This window comes from Branchiostoma floridae, chromosome 10, assembly GCF_000003815.2.
Source record: "Branchiostoma floridae strain S238N-H82 chromosome 10, Bfl_VNyyK, whole genome shotgun sequence".
Taxonomy (NCBI): domain Eukaryota; kingdom Metazoa; phylum Chordata; class Leptocardii; order Amphioxiformes; family Branchiostomatidae; genus Branchiostoma; species Branchiostoma floridae.
In genome coordinates, this window is record NC_049988.1 from 19,026,954 (window position 1) to 19,045,357 (window position 18,404).

The 18,404-nt window shown below is 39.8% G+C and overlaps 3 protein-coding genes across 3 annotated transcripts; 2 read left to right on the top strand and 1 right to left on the bottom strand.

Moving 5' to 3' along the window:
• Nucleotides 1-834: 834 nt before the first annotated feature.
• On the bottom strand, nucleotides 835-1,661 carry LOC118424388 (pyridoxal phosphate phosphatase PHOSPHO2-like). Its single transcript, XM_035832934.1, has one exon. The coding sequence runs from the start codon at nucleotides 1,652-1,654 to the stop codon at nucleotides 926-928; it is 729 nt and encodes a 242-aa protein (XP_035688827.1). The 5' UTR covers nucleotides 1,655-1,661; the 3' UTR covers nucleotides 835-925.
• A 993-nt stretch (nucleotides 1,662-2,654) lies between these two features.
• On the top strand, nucleotides 2,655-8,951 carry LOC118424640 (coiled-coil domain-containing protein 173-like). The gene is made up of 9 exons (XM_035833295.1): nucleotides 2,655-2,911; nucleotides 3,621-3,853; nucleotides 4,230-4,403; nucleotides 4,980-5,185; nucleotides 5,707-5,863; nucleotides 6,372-6,511; nucleotides 7,270-7,462; nucleotides 7,904-8,068; nucleotides 8,499-8,951. The coding sequence occupies exons 1-9, from the start codon at nucleotides 2,827-2,829 to the stop codon at nucleotides 8,856-8,858; spliced, it is 1,713 nt and encodes a 570-aa protein (XP_035689188.1). The 5' UTR covers nucleotides 2,655-2,826; the 3' UTR covers nucleotides 8,859-8,951.
• Nucleotides 8,952-12,298: 3,347 nt separating this feature from the next.
• LOC118425051 (transmembrane protein 35B-like) lies at nucleotides 12,299-18,063 on the top strand. The gene is made up of 3 exons (XM_035833867.1): nucleotides 12,299-12,451; nucleotides 17,062-17,284; nucleotides 17,936-18,063. Exons 1-3 carry the CDS (start codon nucleotides 12,347-12,349, stop codon nucleotides 18,061-18,063), a joined length of 456 nt encoding a protein of 151 aa, XP_035689760.1. The 5' UTR covers nucleotides 12,299-12,346.
• The last annotated feature ends 341 nt before the right edge of the window (nucleotides 18,064-18,404 follow it).

Sequence of the window (18,404 nt, forward strand, 5' to 3'; positions counted from 1 at the left end):
AATCGAGCACCCATAAAAGTATGTATTGTTTTATCTATACAATGTCTTAACCTTATCCCTATTACTTATGACTAAAAAATGCAACGATCAGAATTAAAAGGTTTCAATATCAAGCACCCATAAAGTATATATATTGGTTTGTATATACATGTGTTAACCTTATCCCTATTACTTATGAGTGAAAAATGCAACAATCATAATTCAAAGGTTTTAACCAAGCACCCATAAAAGTATGAATTGTTTTATCTATAGATGTGTTCATGTCTGAACCTTATCCCTATTACTTATCACTGAAAAATAACAATCAGAGAGATCAATATGAAAAGGTTTTGATCAAACACCCTTAAAAGTATTATTGTTTTATCTATACATGTGTATATATATCTTAACCTTATCCCTATTGGGTAGCCATTTTGTACCCTATTTGTATTGGTCATTGGGATAGGCAGACGCGAATAGGTACAAAAGGAATTGCCCCACATTGGATGTAGAGATGTAACTTGAGTTGAGGTAGACTGTAGAGTACTGTTTGTTGAAGTATCACAAATCTAACTTGTTTGTTCTAAAAGTAAATGCTGCACTGGAAGATACATACATGCATGTTACCATGTACACTTCAGTTGATACATTTGAAGTAGAATAATTCTACAAGAAAGAAAGCAACATGTATAGGGCAATTATCCAAGTACATTAATTTTATAGTCTCTTTGGTCCTTTATGCAGTGAGCAAGAGAGACATGACAGGTAGAATAAGGTTAAATACAAGAATAAGTTACTGAAAATAATTTCATCAGGTTGGTAGATCATAGGACATAAGAGTTTTCTTTAGCACAACTTACAAAACGTCAACAGGTGACATAAACTGGTTGTGTAAAAGAAAACTCTTAAGTCCAAGGCTAAGTTAGATTAGAAAAGAAGAGGAAATCTATATACAACCCTTAAGAACAGCTAACACTTCTGACCCACTTTCCCAAGGTACAACTTTGGCTCTAAGTGATGATTTTGACAACTTCTCTATCTTCTTTATCAGTCTGTAACCCCTTCTGGGCATGACAATATCCGATGCTGATAGCTCCTTACACGGGCACAGATCGTTCCCCCCATCCCCAACATACACAACCTTGTCGTACACAACACCGTCCTGTGCTTGGGTTCCTATGTACTCTAACAGGATTGTCTTCTTGCACATGTTGACGGGGCAGGACTTGCAGGGGTGCTTGTGGAACGGTTTGACGTGAAGGCAGTTCGACTTGTCGAAGTGTGCCGGGTTCGTGAACGTGCTACTCACAGCCTGCTTCACTCCACCTGCTTTCAGGATGGTCTCTATGAACACCGTGTTCGAGTCCGAGATCACGATACAGTCGAACTTGGTGCTGTTACTACTGATAAACTTCAAGACATTCTGCATCTTGTCTGTGTAAGGGATTTTTCCCATGGTGTCCAGGATTTCGTCGGGCATGGTCCCGTTGTCGTGGAGATACTTGAAGACGTTTTCCATGTAATCCGTCCAGTACCCGTTGCGGTAGGTCTGTCGGAGCCAATCAGGTGCCTGTCCGTTTGGCGCGAGCTTGAGGACCCAGGTGTCGCTGTTGTCATCGATGATAGTGTGGTCGAAGTCAAACACGGCCAGAACTTTCTTACTCTCCTTTGCCATCCTCTGCTACTGTGTTGAATATAAGATGCATTTAATACATGACAGTGAATCAAATACTGTCTGTGTGTTGGCTGCAGTTCCATGGGGTCAGATACTGTAAATGCAGAAACTTTTGCGGTGGTTTGATGTTCGCGGATTTCACGGTGGCTGCTTCACCACGAACTTAAAACCACTGCAAACATTTTTCCATGGCAGTAACATCACTAACAAACTACAGTGCATGGTGCTACTGCAAAAAGTCCTTTTCCCCCCTAATTAAATCCCCCGCGAACTTAAATGTATTAACAGTTAAAATTTTGCTTCAAGTTTTATAATAGAATGAGCCGGCAAATTTAACGCTCATAGTTTTTCAGATATTTTGGAGACTGTTCCCTAAACTTCAAAATATCAAATTCTTGCCAAATACTCACTCCTGCACCCTGCTATAAATTATGCGTAGCTGAACAACCTCAGTGTGCGGTCCTTAAAAATGTAAATCCCCTTAGGCGAAAAACTGTAAACAGTTCTAAATGGAGGACCTCAAAAACCAGGGCACCGGCTCATGCATACCAAACATGATTTAGCTTTCCAATGATCAATTTTCTCCTAAGTAGTTACCAGTTGGAAGATTCTTGCTGGTAACTAATTATGATATGCTAGTTATTATAAACTAATTCTAATCCTAACCCTAGTCCTAAATCACCTGTTTCTGTGGAAAGTTCAAAGAAAAACACGCTTCAAAACGCAGAAATCGGAATAGAAGAAGCCATCTTTGTGTCAAAGGTCAAACGACACAATTTACCCAGAAGGCTTAGCGTAGAGCGCCACCATTCTTATATAGGGTCCTAAAAATTCCTATTACTTGTAATTAATCTACATTGATCACTAAATGCACAAATATAACTTACAAGACATAAGAATTTTATAAATATATTGATGTTATAAGATAGTTTTGCAATTTTAGGTTATGTATTGTAACTGTTATTTATCGAAGAGTTATTCACCCCTTTATCCATATGGACTAGTCTGTCTCTAGGCAACCATGGATACAATGGCCTAACATTGCCGCCGCCAAGCAGCTGAGCCAAACAAACACGAGGCGTTTAGTTTTCTGGCGAGTTTCGTCGTTGCTAGTCCAGTTTAGAAAGAATCAGCAACACAGAGGGATAGTTAGGTATCTCTACGGACTTAAAATGGCGACCAGAACAATGACAAAGTCGACTGAGGTGATTCGACATGGAAGAAGACAAGGGCAAGCAAGGACACCACCTCCGGCCGGTAGGTTTTCCACCCGGGAAAATCATTCAAGGTTTTCATTTTATTCCGGGCAATGAATTATCCCAGGATTTTAGTAATTTTTCCACGAGTTACTCCAAATTGAAGTGAACACAACTCCTGTTTGTTTACTGTATCCAGTAGTTAGTTTAGTTGTCGTTTAGCGTCTGTTTGTAAGGTTTCTTTCTGTCTAATGTTTCTTGTTGTCAACGACTTGGATGTCTTCAGTGTATCAAAAATGGTAAAGTTAGTACTTACATTTTGCCGAATAAACAACTTTGATTTTTGACTCTTGAAATGATTAAAAAATCAGATGAAGGGATGCCAGTTATGATTTTGATTATACTAATACTGTTGTAGAGTAATGTTAACATTTGAAATAAATTTCAGCAAAAGACATTTCTTCACAAAATTTTCTAGTTCCAACCCATTCATACATCCAGTCACGTTTGACGTGCAATACAAATGTATTCACATATAACACATATGTTGATTAAGGTTAGACACCCAGGCAATAAGATGCACCAAAACTTAAAACCGCTGACAAAAGATAGTGGATGTTGTTTGAAATATCTGACCGTTTCCAGTTCCTCCACAACTAGAGAGCGCCCATGTTATCTGAAACATACTCTGACCATTGCCAAAATCATATCCAGTTGCTTGAGTAACTGCTTTTTGGCTCACAATGACACATATTATATTTCAACCCCAGTTCCCCCACAAGCAGAGGGTGCCCAGCACACAGAGTTCGTGATGCCAGGTGGCACAGATCTCCGAGACGTCATGGTCATGTCTAAGAAGGATTTCGAGCGTATCCAGGGAACGCTGACATACGGAACCATGCAGAACAGGGAGGCGCAGAAAGCCCAGAGGATCAGGGAAGACAAGGAAGCCCTGCACTCAAGGTCTAAAGATGTGGTCAAGAACTGGGCCAACACTATCGCTGTAAGACTCTTTTTTTCTGATATTTGGTGTGCCATCGTAGTTGTCTATGGCATTGGTTCTACTCTGGCAAACAAATAAAAAAATGAATGCAATCCAATCATTTAACCAAACATTTCGCTACACATAACTGTGTTGGATTAGTTTATTCGCCCTTTGTAATATTTTTCTTCATTTGATCAATAGTAATGCTATAAGGTATTTCCTTTACATCAATGATGCATCTATCTACATGTAAGTTAAGTTATGTTGTGTAAAACTGTTATTAGGCAAGCCAACATATGAGCCTAAAGACTTTGGAGGTCAATCGATCAATCAATTGATCAAAATCAATCAGTAAATTAATTAATCAATCAACACCTTTAATTTCTCCAAACAGGGCCAGCGACAGAAGCGGCTGGAAGCTCGTAAGATCAGGGAAGATAACGAGGAGGCTGAGCGTGTTCAGGTGGACATTGAGGAGGCAAAGTACCAGGCAGAGCAGAGGAGGAAGGCCATCGAGAAGGCCAAAACTCAGCAGTACTACCAGACAGACAGGGTCAAGGGCTTCCATGTATGTGTCATCACCTCTAAACTAAATGTGTTTTTGATGTATTGTACCGTGTATGTCTTGATAATCTACATGTAAGTGAAATAGGTGTAACTGTTACATCATCTTTTTAATCAAACAATGGATAGTGAGTGAGTAAAATGTGTTTTACCTATAGCGGCCTAAATGCTCAAGATTAGTACTGGCTATTTAGCCTCTCTGTGCTCCTCTTAAATGATCGTTTGCCAGGCTGCACAGTCCTTACTTTTAGCATGGGCACCCCTATAAGTCCTGATGTCCCTACGTTACAACACCTCTAAGTTTACATGTAGGTAACACTTAAGGTTAAGGGGTGATAGTACATAGGGGTGTTGTAACATACTGATAGGTGTAACTGTTACATCATCTTTCTAATGTGAGTCTAGTTTTAGCTTTCCATCATTTCCCCTAAGCTTTCTCTTGGTTTACGAATTATAGACTTAAGACCCTTTTATATGTTTCTGGGTACTGCTTATCATCATTTTGCAAAGGTCTAATGTTGTTGTACCATGACATATATTTTGTGGTTTTGAATCTAACGGTTAACACGTTATTTCCCAGGGTGCCTTGTTGCTGACGGAGGTCCTGAAGGAAAGGGATGCGCAGGTCGAACTGAAGCAGGCGAAAGAACGAGCCAACCAGGGCAAAGACAAGGAGCTGCTGCGGAAGTTCCAGGAGGACCGGGAGCGTGCAATCCTGGAGGATCAGATGGCTGCGAGGAAACGTTACGAGGAGAGAGCCACTGTTGCCAACTTCCAGATCAAACAGTAAGTTCTTTGCAATATATTAAAAGGTACTTATTGAAAGCAACTGGATGTTTCAGATTCCACTATCTTTCATCAGTGCAGAAGATTGGTTCTGACAAAAGATATTCAGTTAATTGCTGGCTGAGACTTCTTACTATTTGCAGCACAAATATCCAGTTGCCTGAGTGACTAATTGTATTGTTTAATTTAATCTAAACAGAGGATGAACTCAATTGAATGTGTTTCTCTGTGTTTTGCTGACAAGTTCAAGTTTGCTGGTTTGATGAGCAATGCTGATCTTACTTGCTAGTAGCTGCCCATCAAGTTGCTGAAATATCATCATTAAAGAACTTGCGATTTTGTAGGCTAAAAGTAGTCAGGATTGTTGTGATTATGAGATCGGGCAAAATTCAATCTTCACTACGGTTCCTATGAGTCCTATATTAATCTGTCTGTTGTCCCACCAGAATCCAGGAGCACCAGGCTTAGGATCACATAATTACGAGTCCTATCCTATATTAATCTTTCCGTTGTTCCACCAGAATCCAGGAACACCAGGGAGCTCAGGAGGCTGAGGAGCGCGAGGACCGGCGCGAGGGTCAGGAGATCCAGCGATTGGCCAGGCTGCACGAATGGGAACGCAGGAAACTGGACGACCTGCGGCGGCAGGAGAAAGTGGAACTGAAGTTGGCGCACCAGGTAACAAACAATTGTTTTTGTTTATTTTATCTATTTGTTTATTTATTTTCATTGAAAATGCATGGACGAAGACATAGACATAGACATAAAACCATTACTTATATCACAGCACCACAAAAAAGGTACATAAAATTAGGACAAACTTACGCCAGCTTTGTTTATTTATTTCATCTGAGTAAATAGAGGAAATCTCAAAGCATGACATACATGTTTGGTACTCTATATCTAGAAATATTTGTAGCTTTTTCCACGGATTTTGTGTGCCAAGAAATCATGATAAATAAAGCAAATAATATGAGCAACAACACTGCAAACTTGAAACGTCACAAAACAATTTCCTTTCCTCTCTTACAACGAAATCAAATCCCAAGGCAAATAAGCATCATTAGTGGTGTAGTTGCAGATCATTTTAAGCACCTCAGAATCTGTATTTCATAGTTCAGCAGCTCTATAACCCTTTATTTATAACTATATATAAGAGTCTAATGTTGACGTATTTTCCCACCAGGAGCACACGTCGAACCGTGACGCCATCCGAGCCATCGAGCAGCAGAAGGAAGAAGAGGAAGACGAGGAAATCCGACTCTTCGCTGCGGCCAAGAAAAAGATGACCAAACTCAGGAGGGAGAGAGAGTCAGAAATGTTCAAGTAAGCCTATTACTATCAACTATATCTTCATATACTTAGCTCAATGTTTTAGCTATATTCATTACTCACCGGGCATTCATTAAGAGAACTTGATAATTTTCAAGATAAAGGTTTTACAGGACATTTTGATACTGGTTCAAGAACCATACTGAAACGTGTCAATGACGACAAAGACAATATTATATTACACTTTCTGGAGTCACATTGTCAAGTTTTATACATTATTTTTCCACTCTCTCTCCATCACTCTCTTCCCCTTTCTCACTAATGTTATATCACAGCTTATTATGAAAGTAAAATTTGGGGCTACAACAGATCAATGCTAGGAAATAGTATAAGACTTTCAGAGGAGTCAAGTGTATGTTTCTCTGTCCTTTTTTCTGTTGCATTTATTTAGCTTAATATAAAACTGACAGGAAACTTACCAAACAAACTTGCCCAACTCCAGGAAGGTTCAGGACCACCGGGACAAGATGGTCACAAGCTCTTTGGAGAGAATGAGTTTATTATGCTAATAGCACAATAAACTCGTTCTCTCTCCTTTTGTCTCTAGCATTATCTGTTTCAAAAAAGCAATGTAAACCTGACCCAAAACTTACCAAACAAACTTGTGCAACTCCAGGAAGGTTCAGGACCACCGAGACAAGATGGTCAACCTCCTTATTTGTCTATAGCATCAATATATTAAGCCTAAGTAATATGAAAGGAAATGACTAAAACTGACCAGAAACTTACCAAACAAATTTGTACAACTCCAGGAAGGTTCAGGACCACCGGGACAAGATGGTGAACCTCCTGTCACAGCAGCTCAAGAAGAAGGTCGACAACGAAGACGAGCGGATTGCGAAGGCTGTGGCCGAGAACGAGGCAAAGATGGAGGCAGACCGTATTGAGAAGGAAGAGAAGATCAAGGCAGAGCTGAAGTCTATTGCTGAGCACAGGGCACAAGTGGTAAGTTTTAGGCTTTAAAAGTTATTTCCACTCTCATAATTCTGCTACTTATCCTAAAACCGCCACATCTAAAAAAAACTGTCATTAAGCCTAATTACAAGAATGCATTGAACACCTCAATATCTAAAGTTTTGAAGTTTGGGTATCACTTCATTCTCTTTAAATTCACCATTTTGTTTCAATCCTAAGTCTTAGGGTGCCTGCCAGAATAATAATAGGTGGTCTAACAATTTTTTAAATTTAACATTGATGCATCTTTTACAGTCCACCACACTTTTCCAAAATTTATGATTGATGTTACCATGAAGGAATGAATGAATTACATGTATTGCACAACAATTGCATTGATGACATTGTAAGGCAATGTACAGGAAACAAAAGTTACAGCTAGGTATTATAAAACAACAATTATTCTAATTCTTATTTGTGCCTTCCTTCCAGTTGGCTCAGGAGGAGCAGGCGAGGAGAGAGAAGGAGAGGAAGGACCAGGAGGTTCTGGAGCTGAAGATGGAGGCAGACAAGATCTTCCAGGCAAAGCAGGAGGAGAGACAACGGAAACAGCTGCAGGACAGGAAGAACCTGGCAGGCACGCACCTCAAACAAGCGGTGAGGAATTGTCTTTTTAATGATAAGCTTATATCTTATTGCTTTTACAAACAAAAGGACATATAAAGGCCATGCATGGCATGAAAATCAAAGCAGTAGACACACGTGAGATACCGCAAAACTGATATGAAGTAAAAACAAAATGACAGTAATATGGTTGAACAAAATAATCATTCCAATATCAAAGACATCTGATCTTCCCCCATTTTTCAATTTTTTCTAAAAACTTTTAGGAATAATGCTCTCAACTTTGAAATAGTATGGAATTGAGAAATAAATGGTTCTATAAGACACCAGTGACAATGTTTCAACATCAATTTTACCATGACATGACATTGGCAATCAAACTTGTCCTAGCATTAAAAAGGACAAGAGTGACAATTTTTATTTTTTGTCCTTTGCTAATGAAACATTTTCTCTCCTTCTGCAGAGCGTACAGAAGCAGGTGCTCGTTCAGAAGAAGCAGGAAGATCTCGAGTACGACCGCAAGAACTTTGACCTCATTGCTGTGGAGGAACAACAGTTCCAAGAGTACGCCGGTCATGTGATCAGGAAGGCCGTGGACGGCGGTCGGAATCCGTACCCGCTCATCAAGGCAGCTCGCGAGGGCGCCGGTGGCGGGAAGGGCCCGTTGTTCGACGGAAAGGGCGGAATCCGGCCCAGTTATATGGCTACTGATGGTCAGGGTACGCAGCTATCCGCCTATCAGGGTCCTACAACTGAGGACGTTAAAAGCCTGCATATCGCACCTGCGGATAAGGCCAAGAAAAGGCTAGGATTCGTCTGGTGAAGCCTGTAGATGTTGTTAATGCAGTTGTACAGTATTAATGTTACATACTTTGAATGTTGGAATGTCTATGTTAGGCCATACCAATTCAAGTAGTTTGTTCTCGGATTTAAAAAGAAATAAAAAACATGCTTAATTGGAAAAAAGATGAAAAAAAAGTCAGGTTTATGCCATGGTGCACTCAGTTTTATGGAGTGAATACAGTCATATTCAAGTTTTCCTCCCTGCACTCTGCTTTTATGATGTCCACTTGCTACATTTTCATTTCTAAAAATCCGAGAACCAAGGATTGGCATGGCCTAAGGTTGAAATATACTAAAATGGTATTGAAATGTAGTATATATCATTGCAATTTACCTTGCAGTTATCTATGCTACAGTTATGTTTTGTATGGTTACATAATTCTGGCCACTACTTGAAAGATGTCTACATGTATATATTGTGAAGTTTTAATGTTATGTCAGCAAGATTATTATGAAAAGAATTCTCTTTTGTATATTTTTCATGTAGAAATGGATGCAGTTTATAGTCAGAGCAATGTATTGTCCATATAAGCACAGCCAATAGGAAATGTTACACTTGTCCTCAGGTGCTCGCACGGAGGTTGTATAAAATACACAAGTCCTGTAGTTGATATGCCAAAAACGTTTCTGTTATATTTTGCCAATTGCCAGGCTGCTAAAAGGCATGGCTTCCATGTACACACCACAAGGGGAAGTGCTTCAAATAAAATGTATCCAACTTGTACAGTCAAAGACATGCACATGAGTTTGTGTTCAGTCATTTTGACATAAAATAAGACAGAACAAGTGACCGTAGGTAACATAGTCTGTGACGTCGGTCTGGTATATGTTGGTTGTTTTGTCTTCTTTGGTGTGTGACGTTGTGCTTATATCCTATATGATTCTTTTCATGGTGTTAGATATATCGTTGTATCTAAAGTTGCCTAATATTTCTGTGTCATGTGAATCTTACTAAACAGGTATGGATTGTGAGATAACATGTGGCCAAAGTCAAAAAGATATGGTGACGATAAGTTACCGGATGGTCTACTCTAATACACAGGCACATTCACACACAGACACACCTACAAGACCGACAGGCAGACTGACAAACGCACCAAGTATTAACATGTTTCTGTTATGGACGTAATAAGTATGAAGCACGGAATAGGACCTTGATGTTTCTTAGTCGAAGTCCGGGAATATAATATGGCTAAACTTCATTTGGGACGAGAATTCTTACACGCTTCATTGCAAACGGCGACAGGAGGTATTTGATTGACAGGGTCATTAGTGGAACATTAGATGTCGGTTCCCATGTCCCACATACGATAACACACAGCTGTTGATGATGAACTGTGCGATAAGTTTTTAACTAGTGTGAAGCCATAAGGTAGCATGACACAGTGTTAATGGGTGAATCCCGGGGTCCATGATGCTGGTACATAAAGTAGTACGGATAAACTTGTTGAATAAGAGGTAGAAAGCAAACGCGCGTAAAATTCTTGCACATATCGCGCATCTGCTTAACTATACCCAATTACCTCATCGGGCACCATATGCAGACATGGGCCAATACACTGTGAAACGTACAATTTGCAGGGGTGATTTCTGAAATTATTACATACATAATAAAAACAGCTGCCGAAAAAATAAAACACCTTGCATCATCGTCCAACTATGTGTAGAGAACCTGCCAAACCACAAACGTATGCGACAACGGGAACATGCAGATATAGATGCGAACGCGCGTTACATTGACGACCAGAGAACATCACGCATCTGCTTGCAATATCTCAATTACAGCATGACCCATATACAGGGGATCTGGACTAATACACCGAAAGATGAACATTTTGTAGGGGTGTTATTTTTATTGCGTCCCTAATAAAACCAACTGCCGCAAAAACAAAACAAAAAAACAACGTGCATCATCGTCAACCTCAGTGCAGATGACCTGCCAAACAACGTACGTATGCGACAACGGGAACATGCAGATACCGATGCGAACGCGAATAACTTTGACGATCAGGTAACACCACGCATCTGCTTGACAAATTCCAATGACACCATGACCCACATACAGAGGATCTGGACCAAAACACCGCAAGACGAACAAATTGTAGGGGTGTTATTTTTATAAAATCCATAATAAAACCACCTGCCGCAAAAAAAAGTTCACGTGCATCATCATCAACCTCAGTACAAAGGACCTGCCAAACCACATAGAATTCAGACAACGGGAACATACAGATACAGCTGCGAACGCGCGTAAACGTGACAAAACTAAAAGTCTGTCGACCAGAGGGTCTGGTCACAGACTAATAAGTGTGAATGAATAAGAGAACAGCTAAGATGAATGAAAGAATGAATGAATGACGGATGGAATGGAGGAAGGATAGATGGAAGGATGAATCGAGAGTGGAAGGATGTGCGAAGATTTTTTGGGATATAGAGCTTGAGGTGTACCATGGAAAACCCTTAAGTAATTCTCTTATGGAAGAGTTGATTTATTCATTCATCTAATAATTCACCCACGCATTCCTTCATTTGATAACTTATTCATCGACCCATTCATTTATTCACTATAAGAAAATCTACTTCAAATCGTTGGTCTTAGATATCACAAGCAGAAGCATCAGTCCAGCAACAATATAAGCGCCCTCTTGCAGCTGATCCCAACACGGCAACCACCTGTTGCCACCTATGATGTGGTCCCTGAGCGGTTAGCGGGCGGAAACGCCCACAAATGTAAGACGGGATCATTCTAGAGCTTTATTTTAGGATGGATCCTATTTTATGTTAAAGTATACACAATACATAAAATCAGATCCTTAGCAAATCAACCTTTACCCTTGTTACCTTAAATAATTTAACTTAGATTAGTACGCAAACATTGATCTACCAGAAATACGTGGCTAGTCGTGACGCATGCTGGCGTCGCTAATAACGTAATGTTCTTTGCAAACGCGCATATTTCAAATTGTGTGTGTAACGTTACGTGTGGGTGTGTGTGTCGCCTGAATACAACGTCTATTCGACACGATAACCGCTAACGTTAAAAGTACGGTAACGGTAACTAGTATGAAATAAACCAAGCATTTCATTTGATAGTTTCATCGCTTCGAATGTAGAAGCGCCTGTTGTGCTCAATGAAATTTTTAACAAAATAATCTTTGATAAAACAATCTTTGATAATGTCTATAAAAGAACCTAAAGCGCCTATGTAAAGAGCTGTCGCTAGCTTGAATGATAACGTTACTTGCACCTGAGCAAAGTTAACCAAGAATTCGATAGAAAAAATGCTAAAATTATTACGTTACTTAGGCACCCTTGCCTGTATGACACAAATCAAACATTCCATTTTGACATGTCATCGCTAGGTACTCGGTGCCATTCCCCCTCCAAGTGAACTTTATCAGATCGAACCGTTTACACACTGCAAAGAAGGTACGGCGACCTCTACTCTATAGGCTATTCGAATCCAAGATGGCGTCGGGTGCAGCACATCTACTCTCCATGGGCCTGGGTCTGTTCTTCTGCACTACTGGGTTACCGAAGCTCTTTTCCTTCATCCCGGCACACAAACTTTTGGTAAGAAAAGTCTTCTTTTGCCTTAACTGAGAGAAAAGGGTGTACGTTTTGCGGTTTATTAATGACTTAGGTTAATGATTTGGAATCCCGACTTAACTGAACTGGGACCAACGCCTATTTGTTTTATGGCACGACAAGCACGCACTTACCGTAATAAGTATGATAACATAGAGTAAGTTACAATAACACCAAAAATTAATCTAGAAACACGCCAAAGGATCAGGTCGAATGTTTCCCTCTTTTTGTACCACATACTATATCATGGAGTAAAACTTTTTGAAACGTGACTTAGCGAAAATCAAACTCAAATGCAACTCGTCTGAAACTTCTTAACGAAAGGGTTTGGAGGGTCCAGGTTTGAGTTCAAGTTTCTCATGATATGCTGCGGTATGGCGTTTAATATTAGCATAGCTGGAAAGCGTAAGAAGTGATGCGTTTTGGGTAAGAATTGATTTTAAGCCCGAACCTCACCCGTTTCCCCGTTGACCCAGATTCACCGTCCATGCGTTCTATTGCCGTGTGGGCACAAGTTGCTAATATGCCTCACAAGTCGGGTTATGTGAATATCTCATCGTTAACATTTTCCGTATCTTTGGCTTGCTTACACCGAGAAAAACATAGTATTACGTGAATTAAAAGTGATATGAAGAGATGTTAACCAATGCAACATCAGTAGTCCTGAGGTATACAACGTTACACTTCAGATATAACGTTATAATTGTTCAAGACAATCTTGAGAAGGCCTGTAAGTTCGATGAGGCTATATCATAGCACCCCTTACACGAGCGAAAAACGTTTTTTTTAGTCAAATTAACTTAAAAGGGTTCGGGTTGTGAAAGTAAGTTTTCATCTTTACAGACAAATCGCTATAACGTTAGATTGGGAGGGGGCGTGTAGTGTGTTTCAACTACTAGTCAAGGTACAATGCAAGGCAAGTAAATGTATATTGTAAATGTTAGTGGCTGAAAAAGCTATCCTTATATAGGGGGTATCGTTAACTACAAAGCAAAACTATGACGTTTCACAATTTTCAATTAGTAAGTTTAATTAAACAGGTGTAGCGTTGCTGTTCAGTGTTTTCTAAACGTTACCGTTATTTCAAACCACTTACTACCAGAAAGACGCTATGAAATGCAGCAAAAGAACTCAGACTGGTAAAGCAAGTCAAACCCTATCTACATCTGCTTGCATTATGCAAACAATTGAAAAACCAACCGACCGAACACTTTGAAAAGGTCATCAGATATCTATTCTAGGCGTTGCCGCCACAGGGACTCACGTGAGGAGTCGTAACGTAATACGTTTGACCCGACCTTTAGAATAACTTGTGTCTGCATACTACGCAGTTTTTTGCGCTCAAATTTGAAATATTCTAGAATTAAGAAATATCAGATTTACTACTACTTTTTGTCACTTTTTGACACTTTTGTGTCATTATTTCACGTTTGCAACGTAAAGGATTAGCCTACAAACATTCCGCTCTAGGCACCCTGTAACCTTGTGTCCCCCCAAGTTAGACCCCCCAGGTCTTGCTTGCCACCGGTAGGTCCCCCGGGGTGGGGTAATCAGTTAGCACATGCATGGCAGACTGCAGATAAAGAACACAATGGAGATCTTCTTTGGAAACACCTATATCTAATCATTCTAAAATAGCATATAATCATGAACTTATTAGTCTATTTTGTAGGATATCAACAAGCTAAGGTCATATTCCCTTCGAAACTGCAAGAAACCTTGTACAGAAAGCTAGTCTACTGTACTCAGAGGAACTGTCAACTGGCCCCCCACTGGGAAGCCAGGCTGATAAGCAAGAAATAACAACACACAGAGGCAGTAACCAGCCTGTGCCCATCTGTTTCTTGGAAGATCACAATTTTTATACATCATAATGTGGTGCATTGATGTCGCAGCATCTCTCCATGAATATTGGTATGCAATGCTATAGGGTTGATTGAGCTAACAATGTAAAGAAAAAGAAGGAAAAGCTACTTTTTGTTTTGTTCAAAAATCCCGTAGTATGCCTTTAACGATTTGGGCGCACTTTTTAGCAAACATCCCCCAAATAAACACCAGAATAGCATATTTGTGAATGAGATAACATTCTTGATGGCGTATCGTTTAGGAATCCCGAATTTCAAGTCAATAAACCAATCAAAAGTAACATAAATTTAACGCTAACCGCATATTTCAAAATTTGTGATAGCTTCAATGCTAATCCAGATACTTTGTATCGGATACGCAGTCCTGCAACCAAAACTATAACCGCAATATAAAAGACCGATTTCGTACTTGAGTCAACTTGCAATGTGTAACGTTACATGGCGGTCCAAAAATATCGGTCATTCATTGATTTGGTTTGAAACAAATTTCTTGCAATTTGCCAAGTTTTATTCCCAAGCATATTAAGTTATGTTAATTTGCTATTGCTCCTTAAAATTTTTATTGAAACTTAACACCATCTTTCGTAACTTTAGAACAATTTGGTCACGATTGCAACATGCAGAAAACGTTACCGTAGGTGCAGAAGCCAAGGTTCAAAGTTTAAGTCAATAAACTACTACCAACAAAAGAAACCAACATGGCCGGGGTTCTATCCAGCGGACTGGGAGTGCTTTTCGCCCTGGCTGGGAGCTGCAAGCTGTTTCCCTTCATTCCGGGTTATTCCCACATGGTACACCCTCACACTCAGGGTTGACATCGCGGCAAAGCCTAACGATATCACCCCTGACAAATCAGCCAGGGTATTTGGGTATGCTTATGAATACTTAGCCCGGTTGGGCAAAATTGTACAATAAAGGTCTTCATTCATTCATTAATGAGCTTGCCTGATTTGTCGCGGGCCAATCAGCGACCGGATTGCAAGTTTCGAACAAACAGCGTACGGCGCGGCGTGTACAAAGATCTGTATTTCTTTGCGTGATGGTAATGTTTTTTTTATCGTATGCTAGGTCGGTACATATATACGGTGATGCCGTGGTTACCCTATACCCACAGAACCGACAAATGTTAAATTTGGTACCTGATAAAGACGTCTGGACGCTGAAAGAACGTTACGCCGGTACTGTTATCTTGCTCTTGAATATTAATGAGTCGCCTTATATGGCGCCTTTCCGAGCTTCCGACAACAAGAAGCCAAATACCCAAATACCCCAGGCTGGTAGTGGCTGATTTGTCAGGGGTGATATCGTTAGGCTTTGCCGCGATGTCAACCCTGAGTGTGAGGATGACATGGTACAGAATTCGTTTCGTTCTTGATGAGGGTGTTCAACAATAGCTTACGTTACATTTGTAATACGAAAGGACCCTATAACCGTATAAACATAGCGGTCACGAACGGACGGTAATGATAACGTTACTAGAGGACGTTAACGTTATATATGACCTGGGAGTGCGCTTTTTTTTAATTTCCCACTGGTTATGAAATTTACACATCCTAATTTGCATATTGTATTAGTCAGTCATCAAGGCTAGGAGTCATCATACTTTAGTTGCTGCATTATGCAAACTACAGACTAATTTGCATAGTAACGTTAACCTCAACAGGGCAACACTGTAGCTATATCATGCAAATCACATAATTTGCATAATCAATTCATCAGGCATCCCTATTATACTATATTATGCAAATCACATACTAGTAACAATTTGCATAATCAGTTATCGGGGCATCCTACTTAACTACATTGTGCTAACTACATTACAATTTGCAGAAGTGGCCATCAAGGCATCCCTATACATTTGCTTTGCTATTCCTATTAGTATAACTAATTAATTTATGCTTCATAACTTTTCTTCCCTGTTAGTAGTTGACTTTGTAAAAGGACTTTGCTATTTTACCAGAAATTGTGTAAATTACATTCAAAACTGTGTAACTTGCATCATCAACAAGCAAGGAATCCCTGTCACAAAGGTTGGAAGGTGCAAATGACACCCCAATTTGTATTATTGGCCCACATTAAGGCATTTCTATAGTTATTTTTACATATAAAAATTCACAGATTGTAGCAAGTGGTAGGACAGAGCTGGAGGGGCTGGTCACCATTTACATGAATGTGTTTCAGCAAGAATCATCATCATCATCCGGGCGTGCTGGTTGCACGGATGAACATGACTCTCCTCCTCCATCCTTCCTTATCCTCCATAGAATCCTCCTTCAGCAAGAATACACTTAGCAAACAGAGTAACAAGCTATCGTGTATTTGCTTGCCTATGTTACCTTCTAGTTATATTGGACTTAATTCTTGCTATTCCCGTCATCATTTTAATTTCTGCGTATGTTTTTCGCCTGTCACAGAAAGACAAGTTTGTGAATTTTGCGGCGGTGTTTTCCAGTAAAGCCACTGGGATTCACATCTGAGCAGGACATGAGTTAAATGTCATGTCTAGTTCACCATTTCTTACTATTCCCACCAATTCTAATTTCTGTATTTGACTGTTTTTTTGCCTGTCACAGAAAGATGAGTTTGTGAAGTTTGCGGCGGTGTTTTCCAGTAAAGCCACTGGGGATTCAGATCTGAGCAGGACAAGAGTTAAATGTCTCGTTGACCATTTCTTACTATTCCCACCATCATTCTAATTTTTGCGTTTGACTGTTTCTTTTCCTGTCACAGAAAGATGAGTTTGTAAATTTTGCGGCAGTGTTTCCGCTGAAGCCGCTGGGGATTGTCCCAAACCCAACGCTGTACCTGTACGCCATTGGTGTGATAGAACTCGGGTGCGGGGTCATGCTGGGACTGGGATCACACGAACAACAAGTCGCAAGTATGTGGCCTCAACTCTCCCAATTCTTCAGAATGATAGATTCAATCATCTATTTGAAAATAATGCTAATTAGTATCGAATACGCAACTAACAAGTTACTGTAAATATACATTTGTAACATTTAGAGAAACTATTCCTTACCACAGTTAAGTAAAATGTATTTGGAAGCGTGGTCCTGCTTGGACTGGGATCACATGAACAACAAGTCGCAAGTATGTCTCCTCAACTCTCATGATTCTTTCCAGATACTCTCCAAGCAGAGGTTTGGCTCAAGCTATTTGTTTCATGTGTTTTTAGGCGTTATCAATGGGCTTGCTATTTTGGGCTGTTTTCTTTATGTCGTGAAGACAAAAAGAAAACAGCACATCATACACAAAATAGAAAGCCCTGTAAAAACGGCTAAAACACAAATAAAACAGCTAGAGCCAAATCTCTGCTTGAAGAGTACTTCCCAGATACCTGAAAGGGAGACTGCTATGACAGTCTTTCTTACGGTGCTTCTATGATCTTCCTATTGGAGCAAAATAAAAGCTAATAAGAACCAAATAAGTAACTACTAAAGTTCTTTGTAATATGTTAGGTCTTAAGTTTAGGTAAAGTTGGGTATACTATATTGTTTTAGCTGTAATGCATTCTTCTTTATTTGTCGTTGTATGTGACGACTTGTACATATGGATCAGGTATAAGTAAAATAAATACAAGGACTTACATGTATATTTTCAGGTGCGATGGTGTTACTTGGAGTGATGGTTGGGGCGATCCACACGCTGGTATCGCTGGGCAGGAGGAAGGCAGAGTGCATCCCTGCCGCTGTGTGTCTATCTCTACTGGGACTGTTCCTGACTCTATAGGATACTTAATAACGCTTAGTCCACCTTTATCTGTTGGGTAACCTATATCTGTTGTTTTTCAAAACAGCACATTTAGTGATATTCAGTCAATGGGCGGTGGTTTCAAATTGTAACATTTTCATAATATAACGGGGGCCGCCCTAAGACGGTTCCTGTCCTAAGACGGCACGGATTTTTTGCTGATCTTATTATCAATAAGTACACCGTGTTTGTTACCACTGACTATGCTGATTACAAAGGTAAATAAACCAAGTCCATGCACACAGCTTTAATTTGCATTCAAAGTATACTTTAACATATTTACTTCATTTTTTTTTTAAAACAGAATTCTAACAGTAATG